At 35.9% G+C, this 17,828-nt stretch overlaps 2 protein-coding genes across 2 annotated transcripts; one reads left to right on the top strand and one right to left on the bottom strand.

Moving 5' to 3' along the window:
- The first annotated feature begins 1,381 nt into the window (after positions 1-1,381).
- hif1an (hypoxia inducible factor 1 subunit alpha inhibitor) lies at positions 1,382-9,305 on the top strand. Its single transcript, XM_057342900.1, has 8 exons — positions 1,382-1,747; positions 3,095-3,345; positions 4,838-4,986; positions 5,220-5,365; positions 6,409-6,515; positions 7,106-7,169; positions 7,252-7,362; positions 8,023-9,305. Exons 1-8 carry the CDS (start codon positions 1,565-1,567, stop codon positions 8,077-8,079), a joined length of 1,068 nt encoding a protein of 355 aa, XP_057198883.1. The 5' UTR covers positions 1,382-1,564; the 3' UTR covers positions 8,080-9,305.
- A 528-nt stretch (positions 9,306-9,833) lies between these two features.
- cuedc2 (CUE domain containing 2) lies at positions 9,834-16,005 on the bottom strand. Its single transcript, XM_057341414.1, has 9 exons — positions 15,851-16,005; positions 15,070-15,168; positions 14,836-14,979; positions 12,879-12,940; positions 12,638-12,765; positions 12,350-12,520; positions 12,169-12,233; positions 11,991-12,051; positions 9,834-11,276 (listed from the first exon to the last, which is right to left on the bottom strand). Exons 2-9 carry the CDS (start codon positions 15,150-15,152, stop codon positions 11,130-11,132), a joined length of 861 nt encoding a protein of 286 aa, XP_057197397.1. The 5' UTR covers positions 15,153-15,168; positions 15,851-16,005; the 3' UTR covers positions 9,834-11,129.
- Positions 16,006-17,828: the final 1,823 nt, after the last annotated feature.

Raw genomic sequence — 17,828 nt, 5'->3', positions numbered from 1 at the left:
TTAAAACCTACTGCTAAACTTCACTTTTTGTGGGTTCTAATGAAAGCAGGGTCACGACTGAAAGGTTGGCCTTGCCATGGATGATTTGCAGTGGGGCATGAGTTTGAGGTGGCTGAGAGTGAGGTGACACACTGGAAGAGAATAAGATTAGATTTTGTCATGTCTGGCATTTCCTATCCCAGCTTGGTGTCCCACTATGGGAATTCATAGCAGATATGCTTCTTATTAAAATGTGTATTGCTTAAAATATAACTAACAAAAGATATTTTACAAAAATGTAGACTTTTTTGTATTCGTTTGTGGAGATCTACAGTAGGCTATTCACAGTGAAGTACCTCAGACCTCTCATCTGACTGAAATGATGACATAATCCACAGAGATTGGGAAAATAACATTTAATGCCTCTGAGAAACCTTGACTAATAGGATTTATGATTTAAGACATCTGGGGGAACAACACTAAGAGGTGACTAAGGTCAGCATGGGTGTGAGAGTAGCAGTGGGTGGGAAAGAACTATTTATCTTCTCCAATTGACATTCCCTAGTTTGTACAACAGTTGGCTCACGTGGATTTCAGATGAAATGTTACATGCTAAAATCACACTTTAAATCATCAGATACTTTTTGCATTTAAAACAGTCTGAATCATTTATAATGATTAGTAATTTGATACATATTTCCTAAAATTCCTAAAAAAGGCTAAAGAAATATCTATGACGATGGTTGCAAGTGCGTCAACCAGGTGCAATAGTTCCATCTGCTGGTGAAGTTATTACTGACACTAACAAATCCACTTGTTCATGACACTGCGAATATTTTGGATGAGTTTTCAGCGCCTTCTGGTGGTGGCCTATTCGTAACAAAAATTTAAACTCGGGAGAAAAATGAGAGTAGCCAACAGTAGCAAGTTAAAAAAAAGCCATTTGAGGGTCATTATTTAGAAATCACACTTATGTTGTAAATTAACCTCTTGTGTCTCTAATGGCCTTCACGAAAAAATAGTTGGGGTTTTATTTCGCTTTTGGTTCAGACGCATAAACGCCATATTACATTTGTTTTTTTATATTTATTTGTTCTGCATGTAAACATTTTTAGCTGCCGCAAGTTCAGATGAAAAGTATAAATAAAAACGTTAAAATTCTAAATATTTGTTCTACATTTAAACAACGATACCACGTTTACACCACAACCTTAACAATTGTTCCATCTGATGAAGGATACAACTTTGATATCATTTTGAATCATAATCCATTTCAATTTAAAGCGCCCGCGCATTAAAAAAAGAGAGTTTAGGATAAACAACAATTCTAGACGAGAATACCGTGAATGACGTTAGAGACTTTTATTTTGAAATGTCTAACGTCCTGTGAAAACAAACCATAATTTCTGTATTCACACCCCTGTAATTTCGCGATGCACCAGGCTGACTCTGTTTGTGGTTCAGTGGTGTATGTAAAGGTGAGGGTGCGCATCGCTCTCTTTAAGCTCTGTGATGTGCAATCGCTCGATTCTATAGTAAAGTAGTAGTTTCCGCGCTAAACAATCCTCTGGCGCACGCGAAAGACATGGCAGCCGCGACCGTGGCTGAAGCGGACCCGGTGGATAGCGATGGAGCTGCCGCCTCCTTTGCGGATCTACGCGATCCAAGTTGGAATGATTCGCAGCTACGGCAGTATACTTTTCAAACAAGACAGATACCACGACTTTCGCATATGGATCCATGCGCCGAGATGCTAATAAATAACGAGGTAAGTTGTCAGATTTATCCTGGGTTGCATTACAATGCGACAGATGGAGGAGCTGCTGTTGGACTCATTTTATGCAAGGTGTTCGCATTACTCGCAAAGGGGATGGCTAACTCAAACTCAATCAGACCCCCCTGGGTTAACATTATATCATAAATCTGGTGCTAAAACGTTCTCATGTACTTGCCAGATGATTGCCCATTCATAACATCAGTTCTTATGATCTAAAGTTATTATTAGAAGCAATAGTTATTAAGTAACTGATGGGATGGGCTTTAGTTGTAGCAGTTAAATTGGGAAGCAGACAATGTGATATGTTGAATTCAAGCAGAAATTAATTATGTATAAATGAAAAGGTAAAACTGTTTGCCAATTTGACAGCAAGGTGCAATGCATATTAATATATTTATTGCTGAGACAATAAAACAACTCAAATGTACTAGAGTTAGGGCAATGTAACACTTATTCATATACGTTTACTTGATTATAGATCAAAAATATTTGATTTATAGTAAGAAGAGCATATTGAGAACAGCGGACATGTCAGGCCCTTTGCAAGTACACTAAACTACTAAATAAATAAAACGCAAAATTAATAAATAAAAGTTCATCTGCAATATCTCATATAAAATATAGTATGATATAAAGTTAAAGATGCAAGACTTTACAGTGGAATTGGTTTGTAACGAGAAAGCGAGTGAAAGCGAGTTGCTCGTGCTGTTTTGACGTCTGTAACGTTATCATGGATGTAAACAATGCCTGCCGACTCTTAGACGTATAGTATTTATAAAATAAATGAAACGAAATGCATTGTTTAAAAACACTCCTAACAGCGGTGTTGTCTAACTACATAATGGGTTGTGCAATATATATATATTTTAACTAAAATGTTTAGTTTAAATTCATGCGTGATGCTGTGGGTGGGTTTATTGTATTGGTGTAGCTGCAGCGGATGGCCGCGCGCGTGCTGGATCGGCGTACGTTCTTCTAGTCACGTAGCACTTTTCATTTTTTTCATAGTGAAGCATCTGTATTACTTTATGCAAGTTACATTTGACGCAGAACCTTGGCGTGTTCGCTACAGGGTTCAGGCAGTATTGTGCATTTCTGCTTCTGCAAATAAGTGTTTGATGTTTAATTTAAATATTCGCCTTTGAAAACATGCAGTAAACTTAAAGGCGACTATGCGTACTGAATGATGAACTGCAGATGGCCCGCCCAAATATACACCATGTTAAACAATAAGGAGTGCGTTTAACACTCATTTAAGCTGGTGTTTTCAAGAGTGTTTTCTTATTTTGTGCATATGATAATACTTCAAGATTTTAGGTGTTTTATTTTCTTTCTTAGGAGCCTGTTGTGTTAACAGACACGAGCTTGGTATACCCCGCTCTGAAATGGGACATACCCTACTTGCAAGAGAACATTGGCAATGGGGACTTCTCTGTTTACATAGCAGAAAATCACAAATTCTTGTATTATGACGAGAAGAAAATGGTGAACTTTGAGGACTTTGTGCCCAAGTCTCGTCGATTAGAAATGAAATTTTCAGAGTTTGTGGACAAGATGCATCAAACAGAAGAGCAAGGTGGAAAAGAAAGGTATGTCATGTTTTGCATGTATGTTCCTATTATGAATTATGGGTGTTTCATATTTTTAATGACTTTACAAAAAAAATAATGCAGTCTGTGGTGGTAGCCCTTATTTGTCTAAAAAGGCAATTAATTGTAACTTATATTGAGCCTGTCATCAAAACAAAAATAATCTTTTAATTATTTGTGATGAAAAAAGTCCCATTTGTGTATGGTTTTGAGTTATTTTCATTGACATAAACAGTATATATATGTCATGTTCTGAATAAGTGTTGATATGCACGAAATCCAATCCAGAAAATGAAATGACTCCGCTACATGACTAAGCAGTTACTTCAGCCAACGGGTGTCCAGCCCACATCTCTGACCTTTTACTACAGCACTTTGGTGGCTCTACCCCTTATATCATTTACAGTCATCTTGTTTCTGGCCCTTTGACCTGAGTAAATAAAAGCAACAAGAATATTCAGTTAGCTATAATCTTGTTAATTTCAGAGAGAATAGAGTTGGGATCTAAAGCACTACATGACATTAGGACTGTTTAACGATTAATTGCATCCAGAATAAAAGTTTGTGCTTACTAGTGTAGCCAACTTTGACAAAATGTGACCTGTGCAGCAGTGCTAATTAGCATATCCATGACGTAATCGCGTAGTATTTGAGTCTCTGAACGATTACATACAGTACTGTACAGTATTTTAATACAACTAAATGCCCAATAAAGCCGTTCTCTGTTGGCAACCCTAGTGCTTACATATATGTCTGTGTACTGTGCATATTTATTTTGTAGTTATAAACACATACAAGTACACATACATGCATATATTTGCATTCACATATTTATATATACATTTAAATTATATACAAACTTTTATTGATTTTTATATTTTAATATTTTCTTAAATACTGTATATATAATATGTGTTTATAAATACAACATTCATATGCACAGTACACAGACATATATTATTTAAACACAATCATGTTTTATTCACCCTCAAGGCATCCTAACTGAATATGGTTTTCTTCTTGAAGAATAATGCAGTGGGAGTTATAATATCATGTATCGTTTTTCTTCCAAGCGGTAGAATGGGAGTGAATGGGGGGCAATTTTTTGAAGCTCCAAAAAGTGCATCCATCGATCAAAGAACTGCTCCACATGGCACCGTGGTCTTAACAAATGTCTTCTGAAGCGAATCAATGCGTTTGTTTAAGAGAAATATCCATATCGACAACGCTATTAACGATAATGTCTAACTTCCGTTATCCCTCGGCTACGCATGAACCAGGCTTGTTTTTCCGGCAAATGACGGTGAAGCCTCTGGTTCACGTGCACAGGAGGGATAACGGATTCTTCAAGAAGAAAGTCATATTCAGTTAGGATGCCTTGAGGGTGAGTAAAACATAGGGAAATTTTGTTTCTTGGCTGAAGTATCCCTTTAACAGCCCTATTTGACATATTGATGTGGTGAATTGACTTTCTCCATTGTTTAATTTGCAGTGTGTACTTACAGCAAACTCTGAATGATACTGTAGGCCGAAAAATAGTGGTGGATTTCCTTGGATTCAATTGGAACTGGATTAACAAACAGCAAGCTAAACGAAACTGGGGACCTCTGACCTCAAATCTGCTGCTCATCGGAATGGAAGGTATAGTTTTACTGCACTTTATTCCAGATCCAAATTATTACCATTCTCATTTAAAATAGTTAAAACAAATACTAAAAAGCCCACATTTTTCTTGAGTTTTGAGTAAAATTTGCCTTTTGAGAATTCTCTGTTTGTTCTTACTGCCTGTCTTTGTTTTTAAGCTAATAAATCAGCAGTGCAGTGACTGTCATCTAATTTTTTTGTGTTTGTTTATCCTCTCAAAATGCCAAAAGGCAACGTGACACCGGCACACTATGATGAGCAACAGAATTTCTTTGCACAAATTAAAGGATATAAGAGGTGCATCCTCTTTCCTCCTGATCAGTTCGACTGCCTCTATCCATACCCTGTTCATCATCCATGTGACAGACAGAGTCAGGTATTATATATTTGATAGCAGCCTAGACCAGTGGTTCTTAGAATGACATTGGAAATTTGCAATCATCATTTTTATTGGTTTATTATACTGGTTGTGTTTGCAATGTTAATGTAAGGTGTCTTAGGTCCATCGTCTGTGTTCCACTTTGGGAGTGCATGTTGCAAAATATGTTTTTATGCAGTTTTATTATTATTAGTTTCTAAAAGATGTACATAGCATTTGCGTGTGCAGTATAAGATTAGCAAACATTTAAATCATGTTGCAAACATAAAATAAAGTTTTGCATAGACTAGGTAAAAATGTTGAAATTCTACTCCAATTTGCATGAGTGTAAATTTGGCAGAAATATTAATTTTCAAAGTTATTTAGCTGTGGTTTGGCCACGCTGGTCAGAGTGCAACTCACAATTTTATTTATGTTGAATTAATTGATTACCAAAAAGTGAAGATACTGTATGTGTCTTGGTCTGTGAGTGCTGAGATGCTTTGCGCTTAGTTTTGAGCATAATGATCGTGTTACTAATAATGTCAGAAGATCAAGGGGAATGTGTTGTCACCACATATTTGAAAAGTCCAACATGTTCTTAGGTGTTTTGTGTCCCGAAACATTTGAGAACCACTGGTCTGTTTTTTTGCAAGTCATATGTTTTTAGACTTTGTGATATCCCCCGTGAACCGGAAGTTGCGATCGTTATTAGTGGGCGTGGCTTGCACTTTTTACTGCGAATTGATTGGATGTATAAAAACAGCTGTTGCATTTTGAAATGAAACTAGCAGCAGACTGACAGTTGAAGGGGAAGGGTTAACGGATGCTCCGCCCAAGCCGTCTTATTTACGTCATTTGAGATGGATCGTCATTTCAGGGCGGAAGTGCATTTTCAGATTTTAACCGAAGATTATGAGGGTACATGAATTTTAAAAAGAAAATGACTCACATTGATAAGCTATTTACTATAAACATCTGCAATATTTCATGGAAAAATAAGAATTAAAATGTTTAATTTCACTGGGACTTTAATAATTTTGAGCATTTTTTTGCTATAGGTTGATTTTGAAAATCCTGATTATGACAAGTTTCCTAATTTCAAAAATGCCATTGGATATGAGGCAGTTTTGGGACCAGGTGATGTTCTATACATCCCAATGTATTGGTAAGAGTTGCTTGTTTAATATTCTTAGATCACAACGTTTTTTTTTATGTTAACAAGCTTTCACTACTATACATGAAAAATAACGCTAAGCCATATATAGGTGAAGTTGAGGTTTACTTTTACAGAATTCTTTAAACATATATAATTGGGAAGTATTTGATATAGTGTTGAAAATCATTCAAATAGAACTGAAGTGACCCAGCTGGTGTTGGCCACTTTTCAGTTGAGTGCTTCATTTATCATGCCTCTGCCTCTATGTCTATATGGACTGCTGACTTAGTTTCAAGCCTGTGAGAGTGACTCAGCCATGTCTGTTTCCTCTTCCAACTCCTTGCTTCTCCTAGTCACTGGAGGGCAAAATGATGCCAACCAGCTGTGTAATTCTACAGTCCATAATATTTCCCAATGCCTGTCTGAGAGCGAACATCTTCCCTCCTGTTGTAAGGCCTCTGTTTGAATTAGAGTGCTTGTTTCAGCTGTACCTAAATTTTCAAGTGATTGTGCTGTAGGGTTTTATTAATAGTAATTTCTAGATGTTTAAATATCACTAAAGCTTAACAAGATATGTGTTTACATTTTTACTCTTCAAGGTGGCATCACATAGAGTCCCTGTTAAATGGAGGAGTAACCATCACAGTGAACTTCTGGTACAAGGTATGTTTTTTCATCTCAATCATACTTTGTGTGTCTGTGTGCGTTGAGAATCTTCAACTAATACTGCACAAAATATTTCCAGGGTGCACCGACTCCAAAGAGGATAGAGTACCCATTGAAAGCTCATCAGAAGGTGGCCATTATGAGGAACATAGAGAAGATGTTGGGAGAGGCCTTGGGGGACCCGCATGAGGTACAGAGAAATGGAACAGTCAATCAAATTCTTTTCTTTTTTTAGTCACTAGATATGAATAATGCATTAAGGAATTCCCTGTGTATTTTGACCTTGACAATAACCTAATTACAAGTATATTTGTGGCTAACCTGCTTTAAACCTGAGTTAAATTGTGTGTGCCTATATTTGACTGGGACTAAAGCAAAAACGATCTTTTTTCACCTTTTGACTATTTCTACCATAGTATTTCTTAAAGGTACAGTTTGTAACAATTTTGCAGTAAAATATCCAAAAACCACTAGGCCAGTGTTATATACTTTGTTCAGCTGAGTACTTACAATATCTCAAATGTTTCCATCTACTTGTAAATCGTGAGAAAATCGCCATTCTAAACAGTGACACGGGTCTGTGCAGTCGCCTGTCAATGGCGTCATATCCACGTTACCCTTTGTTACCGCCTTTACTGACATAGAAACCGCATGACAACATTGTCGTGGACAAATGCGTAAGTAGTGTCTAGCGTCTAGCAAGCCACTAGCTTGTTTCGTGTGCCCTCTAGCGGCGGTTTTACAAACTGTAGCTTTAATTCGACATTTGCAGTTGTTTCAAATTTGTTATTAAGATTGAACCAGAATAATGGCAGTACATTTTATCTTGTTTATTCTCTTTTTTCGACAGGTTGGTCCATTGCTGAACATGATGATCAAGGGCAGATATGATCATGGGCTGAGTTAATGGCCTGAGCTGAACCTCTTTAGTCTGCTGCTAGAACGGTCTGTTTATATGTATGTGTGGATACAAGTACATATGCTTGTGTGTGTATATTCAGACTGTTGAAATGCAGTATTTTGGCTGTTATAATGACAGTCTGCCTTTTGTCTGCTTTTATTTACTGGGCCCGTTATCATTAGTTCTGTGTTGGTGTAAGGAGATTACCACTAGTGAGACGTCTTTATTTGATCTCTCCTTTATAAGACCCCTTATCCATTTGTGTGAAGCATTACATACTAATAGTCTAAAGCATTAGCAGAACCTGTAAAGTCCTTTTGACACCACCCAGAGCGCCTGTTGTCAGTTTTTGTCCCATGTTGGGAAGAAGAAGGTGCCATATAACATGATTAAGCTCCTGTGGTTCTGAGTCGGCGAGATGAAATTGGCAGAGTGCCTCGAGCATATCCACCAAGGAGGTTCATTTACAACTTGAAACCTACAGTTGTTCCATTGAACAGTTTAGATAGCAAGATAGCAACTGTCGATGCTATCTTTTTTTTTTTAGAAACCGTAATGACGGTGCTTGCTTTTTTTTAAGTTAATGTTTCTGTTAGGACAGAGGTAATGCAGAATGCAACGGACAGCCAAACTATGTTTTTAAAACAGAAGGAATTTTCTGATCCTTTAGTACCTGAATCTCACTGTATTAAATTTTGCATTTGTAAATGCATTTGTGATGATTTTTGTCTTTCTTTTCTTTTTTGCTTCAGTTTCTTGGTTTTCATGTACATGGTACAATTTCAGTCAGGATTTTAATTCAGAACAAACCTCATTTGCCAACTGTCTCTATCAAATGTTACTTGTAATTACATTTATTTTGATTTGAACTTGTAAAATTCTGATTTTATTAAAAATTCTTGTCTTTTTAGGAGAGAATTTCTGTGTGCTATAAAGCTGAAAGTTTTATTACTTATGTTCAGGGAAACAAAACAAGCAACACGCTGGTATTTGACACGCATTGTGCCAAAATCGTCCTCTGTACATGTTGTGATCTTACCTGTGTTAGTGTGGTTGGCTTCAGTATCAGTTGAGGTCAGTTAAACAAAACAGCCTTTACATTATTTGTAACATCTTCACATTTGATTTTGACAATGTCAAAGTGTTCCAGTGTTGTTTATCATGATTGTAGCCATCTACAAAGTCATATTACTGGATAAACTAAGGTGAAATAAATAAACCGTAGCACAGGACATTCTGGGAATGATTGTGTTGTTGGGTATACAAATTTTAATTTGATAAAAAAGTAATTTATATTTTGTCTTTAAAGAATTACCACAGGAGTAATGTACTGGAGCTTACTGGTGTAAAATGTTAGGAAAACAAACCGATTGTTTCAAAAACTTTCTGCATGATCTCTGTACTTATCTGCACTGATTTCTGAGGGGCCTTTGAGTTACAATTGTTCTGAAAGAATCTGCTTGTAGTCTTAAATAAAAAAATCATACATTTGTGTCATACACTTCATGTTTAGGCTTATTTAATATATTTATTCCTTTATGGAATAAATATATTCCTTAAAGGTATGGTTTACCCCAAAATGAAAATTCTGTCATCATTTACTTACCCTAACCCTTTACTAGTTCCAAACCTGTAAAATTGTATTTGTTCTGTTGAACACAAAGATATTTGGAAAAATGTTAGCAACTGACATTTCTGGGACATCATTGACTACGTAGTAGGAAAAATTACAATGGTAGTCAATGATATGTCCCAGAAATGTCAGTTGCTTTCTCTGTGTTCATCAGAACAACGATATTAATACAGATTTGGAACAACTTGAGGGTGAGTAAATATGACAGAATCCTTTTTAGGTGGAGCATCCCTTTAACTTTAAAATGAATTATCCACAACAAAACTATTTTGAAAACTATTAATGTCAGAAGAGACAAAACTGTGGAGACAAAGTATTCTTAAAACATTAAAACTTTACTGGTTACTTTTAGAAACATGAATCAGTCCTTCAAAAATAATGTGAATATATTTGAATTTAATCACTGCACATTAGTTTCAGGGTCATGGTGGTACTGGAAGTGACTGGTAATGTTGACAGCTGAAACTGAGTCTCTATGCAATACACCACATGGTCAACAAGTAAACAGAGTACACCAAGCACAAACTATCTGCATAAAATACCAGTGTAATATGGATATGACTCTACAGCTGTTCGTGAACACAAACCACATCCTTTTCTAAAACTGCATAGCCAGCCGAGAAATTAAATATGCCGTTTGATCTATGCACATTTGTCAAGTGTTGTTTATGAACTTCAACAGAAACCCCGTCACAGACCCTGCTAGTCAATAATCTCGGTAGGAACATATATGGAGTGTTTTATTTCTGCATATGAAAATAAAGATAGGATGCAAAATATAAATACTGATGTTCATCTGTTTTCCTGCCACTGAAAATGTGCTAAATTAGTTGATTTTAGAACAAAACAACCACTTAGCTTCATGTTTCACTGACTGTAATGATACTTTTTCAAACAAGGTTTGATTTAAAGAAAACAGTCAAATATAAATACTCCAGTGTTCTTAAAGGGATAGTTCACCTAAAATTAAAAATCCTTCATCTCTTACTCACCCCCATGTCATTCCAAACCAGTATGACTTTCTTCTGCACAACACAAAACCACTGAAACATTTCTGCAAATACCTTCTTCTGTGTTTGACTGAAGATAGTCATATACAGATTTTGAACAACATGGGGGTAAATAAATTATGTGATTTTTATTTTTTAGTTAAACTTTCACTTTAAGTATATTGCAATGTTTTTAGTAAAAAAATACAGTAACCCACAACCTGCTGGAGTTATACACAATACACAGCAAAATCAATTCCAATCCATCAAACTCTCAAGTAAACAAAAACTCGAGCACCACTTAAATAAATGAACACGCATTTTGAACAAGGTACAATTAAATAAAAACCAAACCAGTTGTTTCCAGTCATAGGTAAAGACAAAAGGATTTACTAAAAGATCATCTGAATGGTCCATCAACAAGATGCTTATCATCAATGAAAACGATATTTGCGTGCTGGTTTGAGACTGACGTAGGTCTTCTTCATATCGTCAGTTCCTTCTTTCTTGACTAGATGGTAGCGTTCCCCTTTTGTGGTGACCACTTGACTTCCATGGTAGCGCACCAGTTTCTTAGGGGCCTGCAGATAACCAAACAGACAGAGGAAAAATAAGTAAATATAAATATATATACCCACCTAATATACACTGCCCGTCCAAAAAAAAGTAACACACTAATATTTCGTTGGACCGCCTTTAGCTTTGGTTACGGCACGCATTCACTGTGGCATCGTTTCGATAAGCTCCTTTTTTTCCCATCCAGTTGCATTAATTTTTTGCCAAGATCGTATTGATGATGGGAAAGTCCAACCGCTGCGCAAGGTCTTCTCTAGCACATCCCAAAGATTCTCAATGGGGTTAAGGTCTGTACTCTGTGGTGGCCAATCCATGTGTGAAAATGATGTCTCATGCTCCCTGAACCACTCTTTCAGAATTTGAGCCTGATGAATCCTGGCAGTGTCATCTTGGAATATCCCCGTGCCATCAGGGAAGAAAGAACCCATTGATGGAATAACCTGGTCATTCAGTATATTCAGGTAAGTCAGCTGACCTCATTCTTTGGGCACATAACGTTGCTGAACCTAGACCTCCAATCCAATGGGAGGCTCTTACCTATTTGCTTAGTTAAATCCAGGTGGTGACTTTTTTGGACGGGCAGTGTATTTTATATATGATAAGCAATGGAAATCATTTATTTCTTCACGATTGCATGGCCAACAAAGATTAAACCATTTTAAATCATATATATTGAAACTCAATAAAAACTGCTTTAGAAAATTAAACAAAAGACTCACATCCTTTGGAGTGACTGGTCTGTGTACTTTTTTATCTTCTTCACTGTCAACCAGCATGTACCTGTAGGAGTTTGAAAACGTAGAAAACATTTTTTGCATTTGATATAACAATTGTGATATCTGAAATATGTTTGTGAAACAGTATAAAAGGAATAAAGGCAGTTTTAATAAAGCTCACTTTTCTAAAATGCTTGCTTTAAGTTTCTGATCAACTTCAGCTGATACAGCCTTCCCTTGGTTTCCCTGAAAATGTAACATTTAAAAAGGCATTTACACACAAACTACAACATATCCTCCTCATACTGTAACAGGTAGATAAAACATATCTTGTGATTATAACTTTTTTTATGTGAACTCACGTCGAGAGAGGGAGGACACTTAAGCTGGACATCTCCCTCAATAATAAGGCGAACAGCTTCTTCCATAACTCCTTTAGCAATGGACAACGCACTTCTGGCCTCAGTCACACTACATTTGGGAAACATCTCAAGAAGATGCTGCTCCTGGTTATCCCAAACAGATTTAGTCGCCTGAAAACATCCCCAAACAGACATCCATTTGTATAAGTTTGATCTCTAAGTATGATTCAGTGAAATCCGTGACAGTTTAATATAAATGTCTAGATAAGAACATTGCTTAAAAAGTACCTCTGGTGCTGTGGCTCCCTCTGCTTGTGATGGGAGGCTGTGGATCTTTTCTCTTGAGTGTTCCTGGATAATGGCCGATCTTTCTGACAAAGGAAATGTATTCTCTTCTGTTTTAACCTCCTCAGATTCTTAATGTAAAATGCAAAGAAAAAAACATCACAATTTTGTAAACCAATCCAATCACAATGTTTCCATGACAATATCTAAAAAGACAGTATTTGTTATGAGAGGTAACAATTACCTGCATCCCGTGCCGAAGCCAATTTGGATGCCAGATTAAACATCATCTCGCAAACTTTAACACTGAAAGCAAGAGTGGCTCATCAATGAGCAAAATTTACTTTTTCAAAACACTACAAAGATTCTCCATGTACAGAATTATTGTAATTATAACACTTTTAGTTGGGTCATTCAGTGTCAGATCAACCAAATTTTTTATATTTCTCCGGCTCAATTTTTTTAAAGAAGCAAGACCAAAATCTGGAGTGACGTTAAAAAAATTATGAAATGCCACAGATTAATAGTTATTAAGTAATCAATTAATTAATTTGTAGAGGGAGGTAAAAATGTCAATTTTCACCTGAAATTCGGAGCCATATTCGAGGGGGTACAAAATGAGATGATAAATATGCCAGCATCATAATTTTATTTTTACTCAGAGATCAGTATATATATATTAGTAAATATGTTAATTTTAGCAATCCTTGATGCATTTTATGCCAATGGTGAAAGCTAAAAAATGAAGCACTTTTTGTGTTCTTTAATGTCTTTTTATATTCTTGTAATTGACCAACTTGTCTTTTGGGAAATACTTTTTTAAAGCCCTATAAGCTTTAGTCCTAGATAAATGAGGATCTCAATGTGGCTTCATGAGAAAACTGTTAAAATGGACACATTTTCAGTCATCAAAAACTAAATGTGGGTCATTTAAAAAAAATCTCTCACTTAATTTCTTTTAAAGAGGAATGTCTGAAGAACAAATAATGTTGAAACTAGAACTGTATATTTTTTCCTTCTATTAAAACAACTGCACTAAACATAACCATTTCAGTGTCCTTTTGGCACTGAGTTACTTAAAAAATATCAGGTTAAGGCACATTAAGTTGCTCTGAATAGTTTATTTAGAAGATTCTATATTTCTTTCAGTTATAGGGAAATTTTAGGGATGTTGTTAATTATGGCCCGAGCACAGATGATGTGAGGAATTGCTCAGTTTGTTATAATCTTCAAAATGTAATTCATTTTGAAGATTATAACAAACTGAGCAAATGCTCGAAACCTGATGAAAGTGTGCATACATGTCAAATGTGTTGAAAATGTACATCTGATAAGCTTTCTGATATTATAAATATTATTGTGGGTTGCAATAGATGATAGAAGGATCTTAGTAAACAACTAAGATTTGAATACTTTTTAAATGTGTTGTTTTTTATGTGGGACAGCAGTTTGCACGAATTCTGTAGAATGGCCCAGCAAGATCAATATGGTTTTTGTTCAATGTGTGTCCATAGTGGCCCTGAAAAAGTTTTCAGGGCAGTTCTTCTTTAAAAGAAATAAAGTGACAGATTTTTTAAAAATGACCCACAATTAGTTTTTGATGACTGAAAATGTGTCCATTTTAACAGTTTTCTCATGAAGCCACATCGAGATCCTCATTTCTCTAGGACTGAAGCTTATAGGGCTTTAAAAATGTATTTCCCAAAAGAGAAGTGGGTCAGTTACAAGAATATAAAAGGACATTAAGGTATCTCTAACAGTTCTGGAGTTACAGGCATGCACATTTTGTAAAAAGAACACAAAAGTGCCCTTTCTTCATGTTTGAGCTTTTATTATTGGCACAAAATGCATCAAGGATTGCTAAAATTAACAGATTTACTAATATATATACCGATCTCTGTGTAAAAATAAAATTATGACGCTTGCATATTTCTCATCTCATTTTTACCCAATAATATGGCTCCAAATTTCAGGTGAAAATTGACATTTTACCTCCCTCTACAAATTAATTGATTAATTAATAACTATGAATCGTGGCATTTCATTTTTTTTTAACATCACTCCAGATGTTGGTCTTGCTTCTGTAAAAATAGAAAAAAAATCGAGCCGGGACCTCTGGTTGAGTTGACACAGAATGACCCAGTTGTGTAATTTTAATAGGATTAAACTGTGATACAACACAACAGCAACAGGTAGGCTACCTGTCAATATCAGAAAAACCAGGAATGTAGGCTTCCAGCATTTCAACAAACACCTCCACATCAAAGTTTTCCTCCACACTTTCTTGGGATCCCAAATCTTCTAGCACCCCAGTGATGTACGACAAAATCACATCATCTAGAGAACTATCGATAGAAAAAAAAGAGAACTCGATTTAAAGATTTGCACAGAACATTAAAACTTTATTTAAACGCGGTGAATTGACACACGCTTACCTGAGGTCTGCTTGAGGTATATAGGACTGAATGAACATGTAAAGTGCGTCTTGAATGATTTGGTGATTGATCTGGATGTCCATCTTATCAGAAATCAGTCTAAAAAGACAGAAGGTCAACAAAGAAGCAAACGACAACTTGTTTAGGAGCCCATTTCAGTTTTGCTACAAAGCAGAAATGTAAGGTAACGCATTTGGCATAGAAAAAAAGACACCGATGAAAACATTAGATAATAACTGTTTATTTTAGTATTTAAACAAACAACAAAAAAGAAGGGATTTAGAAGATTAAATATACGACTCAGCAAAACGTTGACTTTCATCATTAGCAAATCCTGCAAAAGTTACAATCTCCTAATTCATAATGTTTGCACGCAAGGCCGCTTGAACTTTTATAAACATCGTCTAAATAGCCGAGTCTTTAATGCACTTCACTGTATGCAAAATCAGCACCGAATTGATGCGCATTTAGCTCATCTTTTTTACACACGTGTGCGAAAACAACAAATACTTTAAACGCTTGCATAACGGTACCAAATAATGCACGCGATCTGCACAACTGGTTCAGCTAGCAGGCTTTGTGAACGCCACTAAATATTCAATGTCATGATCATTATAAAAAAAAACGTTCGCCAAAACATGCATTTTCCTACTGTTAAATAAATGTAACGTTATCTGATACCGATATGACGGGTTGTTTACTGTTGCTCAGGGTGGTAGCTGCTGATGGCTAACTACTAGCACCCATAACCTGCGCACAGGCCTTTAGATGATCGTCTTACCTTTCAGATAAAATCGCAAGCCTGAAAGAACACAGAGAAAATCGAGGGCTAAAATATATGTCTTAAACTAGTAAGGTGACAACCAATCTTAAAATGTTTAGCTAATTCATTAACCCTGCGCGCGGTCGCAGAGGTTTAAAACCATTGACGTCATATCCGCTTTAATGTAAACACACCCTCGTGTCATTGTTGTGATTGCCGTAACAGTTCTTCACAAACACATATTATGCTGTTTGTGCGCTTTTCTACTGTTTAATGCACCATATCTTGACACTATCAAGGTGTCTCACAGAAAAACTATTGCAAATGAGTTTAGTTGCTGATGGGCAACGTGGTGTTGTGTAACTGAAATGAAATGTGCTTTGTGATTGTTATTGTGTGACATATGTTGCGTATGAACAGAGGCTAGCATCGAACATTGTATTGATAGGCAGTAGTGAGTAGGCTACTGTCTGTGGTGTTTTGTTGATCTTTTATAATGCCCCACATACATCATCATTTGTTAGACCACATACAAGGGCTGAATAGTGCTCTAGTGGTTTCTGGTGGTTCAGTGTTATTACACAAGTGTATGCTGTCACGCCTCCTGATTACAAATTGGTTTCATAGATGTTTAGCGCTGCATAATTAATGCTTCATTATGCCTGTGTGTTTTATCCGGCTGCACTGTTTCATTAGTTAGTGCGGGAAATGCAGTACATGAGGCTGATAATGAGTAGAGGAGAAAGACTTCTCATCCTGGCTGGACTTTATTTAACCCTCTTGGGTCAGTGGCATGTGGAATTGTTTTACAAATTGAATGCATGAATGGTACCCATAGTCATTTCCTATATTTAGGTACATACACTGTATGTTCTTTTAGACTTCATTAACAAGTCTCTTATTAGGTTGACAAAAGTAAGGCTTACCTTTATGGTTAATAGCTGTAACCTTTTATACATATGCAATATAAATATATTGTTAATAATTGTTGATTTTTACTTCAAAAAAGGCTACACGGTATGAGGATTTTATTATTGCAGGTAAATTAGAGCTCGTTCAGGACTGTCTATAGCAGTATGATTACTGGGTTAGGGTAAGCCTGTATGGCTTCAGTCAAGTTTCACATTGAGGCCAATTTGAATGTTTATGGTATTTCTATAGCACATGCTATATTGTTTTTAACAAATTAAATAGAAGGATCATTTTCCTGTTGACCTTTAGAGAGATCATAAGTATCAAGGCATATTGTTCCACTTGGTCTAAATTCTTACACTGAGAATGAGCTGTAGCCTGTAGGATCTATAGCAGGTGGATTGAATAGGTGGGCCGACACTATTTTTAGCTAAATTTAAAAAAGAAATAAATATGGCAGTATTGCACAACAATACAGAAAATACAGCATTTACAGAACAGCAAATAAGTATTTTTATCTTTTCGATTTTTGACTCACATATAGTTACTGAGATATAGCCCTTGTATTTATCCTTTTGCAATATTATGTTATTAGGGCCACACAACATAACATTTTTGTAAGATTTAGAATTCAAGACGTTCACTTTGTTTTCGAAATATTCTCTGTATATTATATGTAATTATTAAGTGACGCTTAAAGATTTGTTGTCGCGGTTGGCCATATTTGACTATTTGAATGGTCGCTGTGGTCGTCACGTTGTGAGCACTAGGTGGTGGCATTGAGTCATGTTACACGTTTCATCGTTGCAGTGCTGCTTGTAAACAGAAACATTGATGCACTTACGAAAAAGGAAACGGTGACCCATGATGATGTATGGCTACGAAAACACACGCAGTTTTTATGACGTTTACAGAAAATGATCAAGGCTCATGTTTATTTCCTGTTTATTTCTTTTTGCTAAAATAACATTTATTTATCAGTAACTACAATTATCCAACAATTTAAAAAGCAAATCATTTATTTTTTTCATATATATTATTTTAATCCATTTTCTTTACAAATGTAAATGGATGTATGTAGGGT

This window comes from Triplophysa rosa, linkage group LG9, assembly GCF_024868665.1.
Source record: "Triplophysa rosa linkage group LG9, Trosa_1v2, whole genome shotgun sequence".
Classification (NCBI taxonomy): Eukaryota; Metazoa; Chordata; class Actinopteri; order Cypriniformes; family Nemacheilidae; genus Triplophysa; species Triplophysa rosa.
The sequence above is the reverse complement of the archived record's forward strand: the minus strand, read 5'-3'. Positions and strand labels throughout refer to the sequence as shown.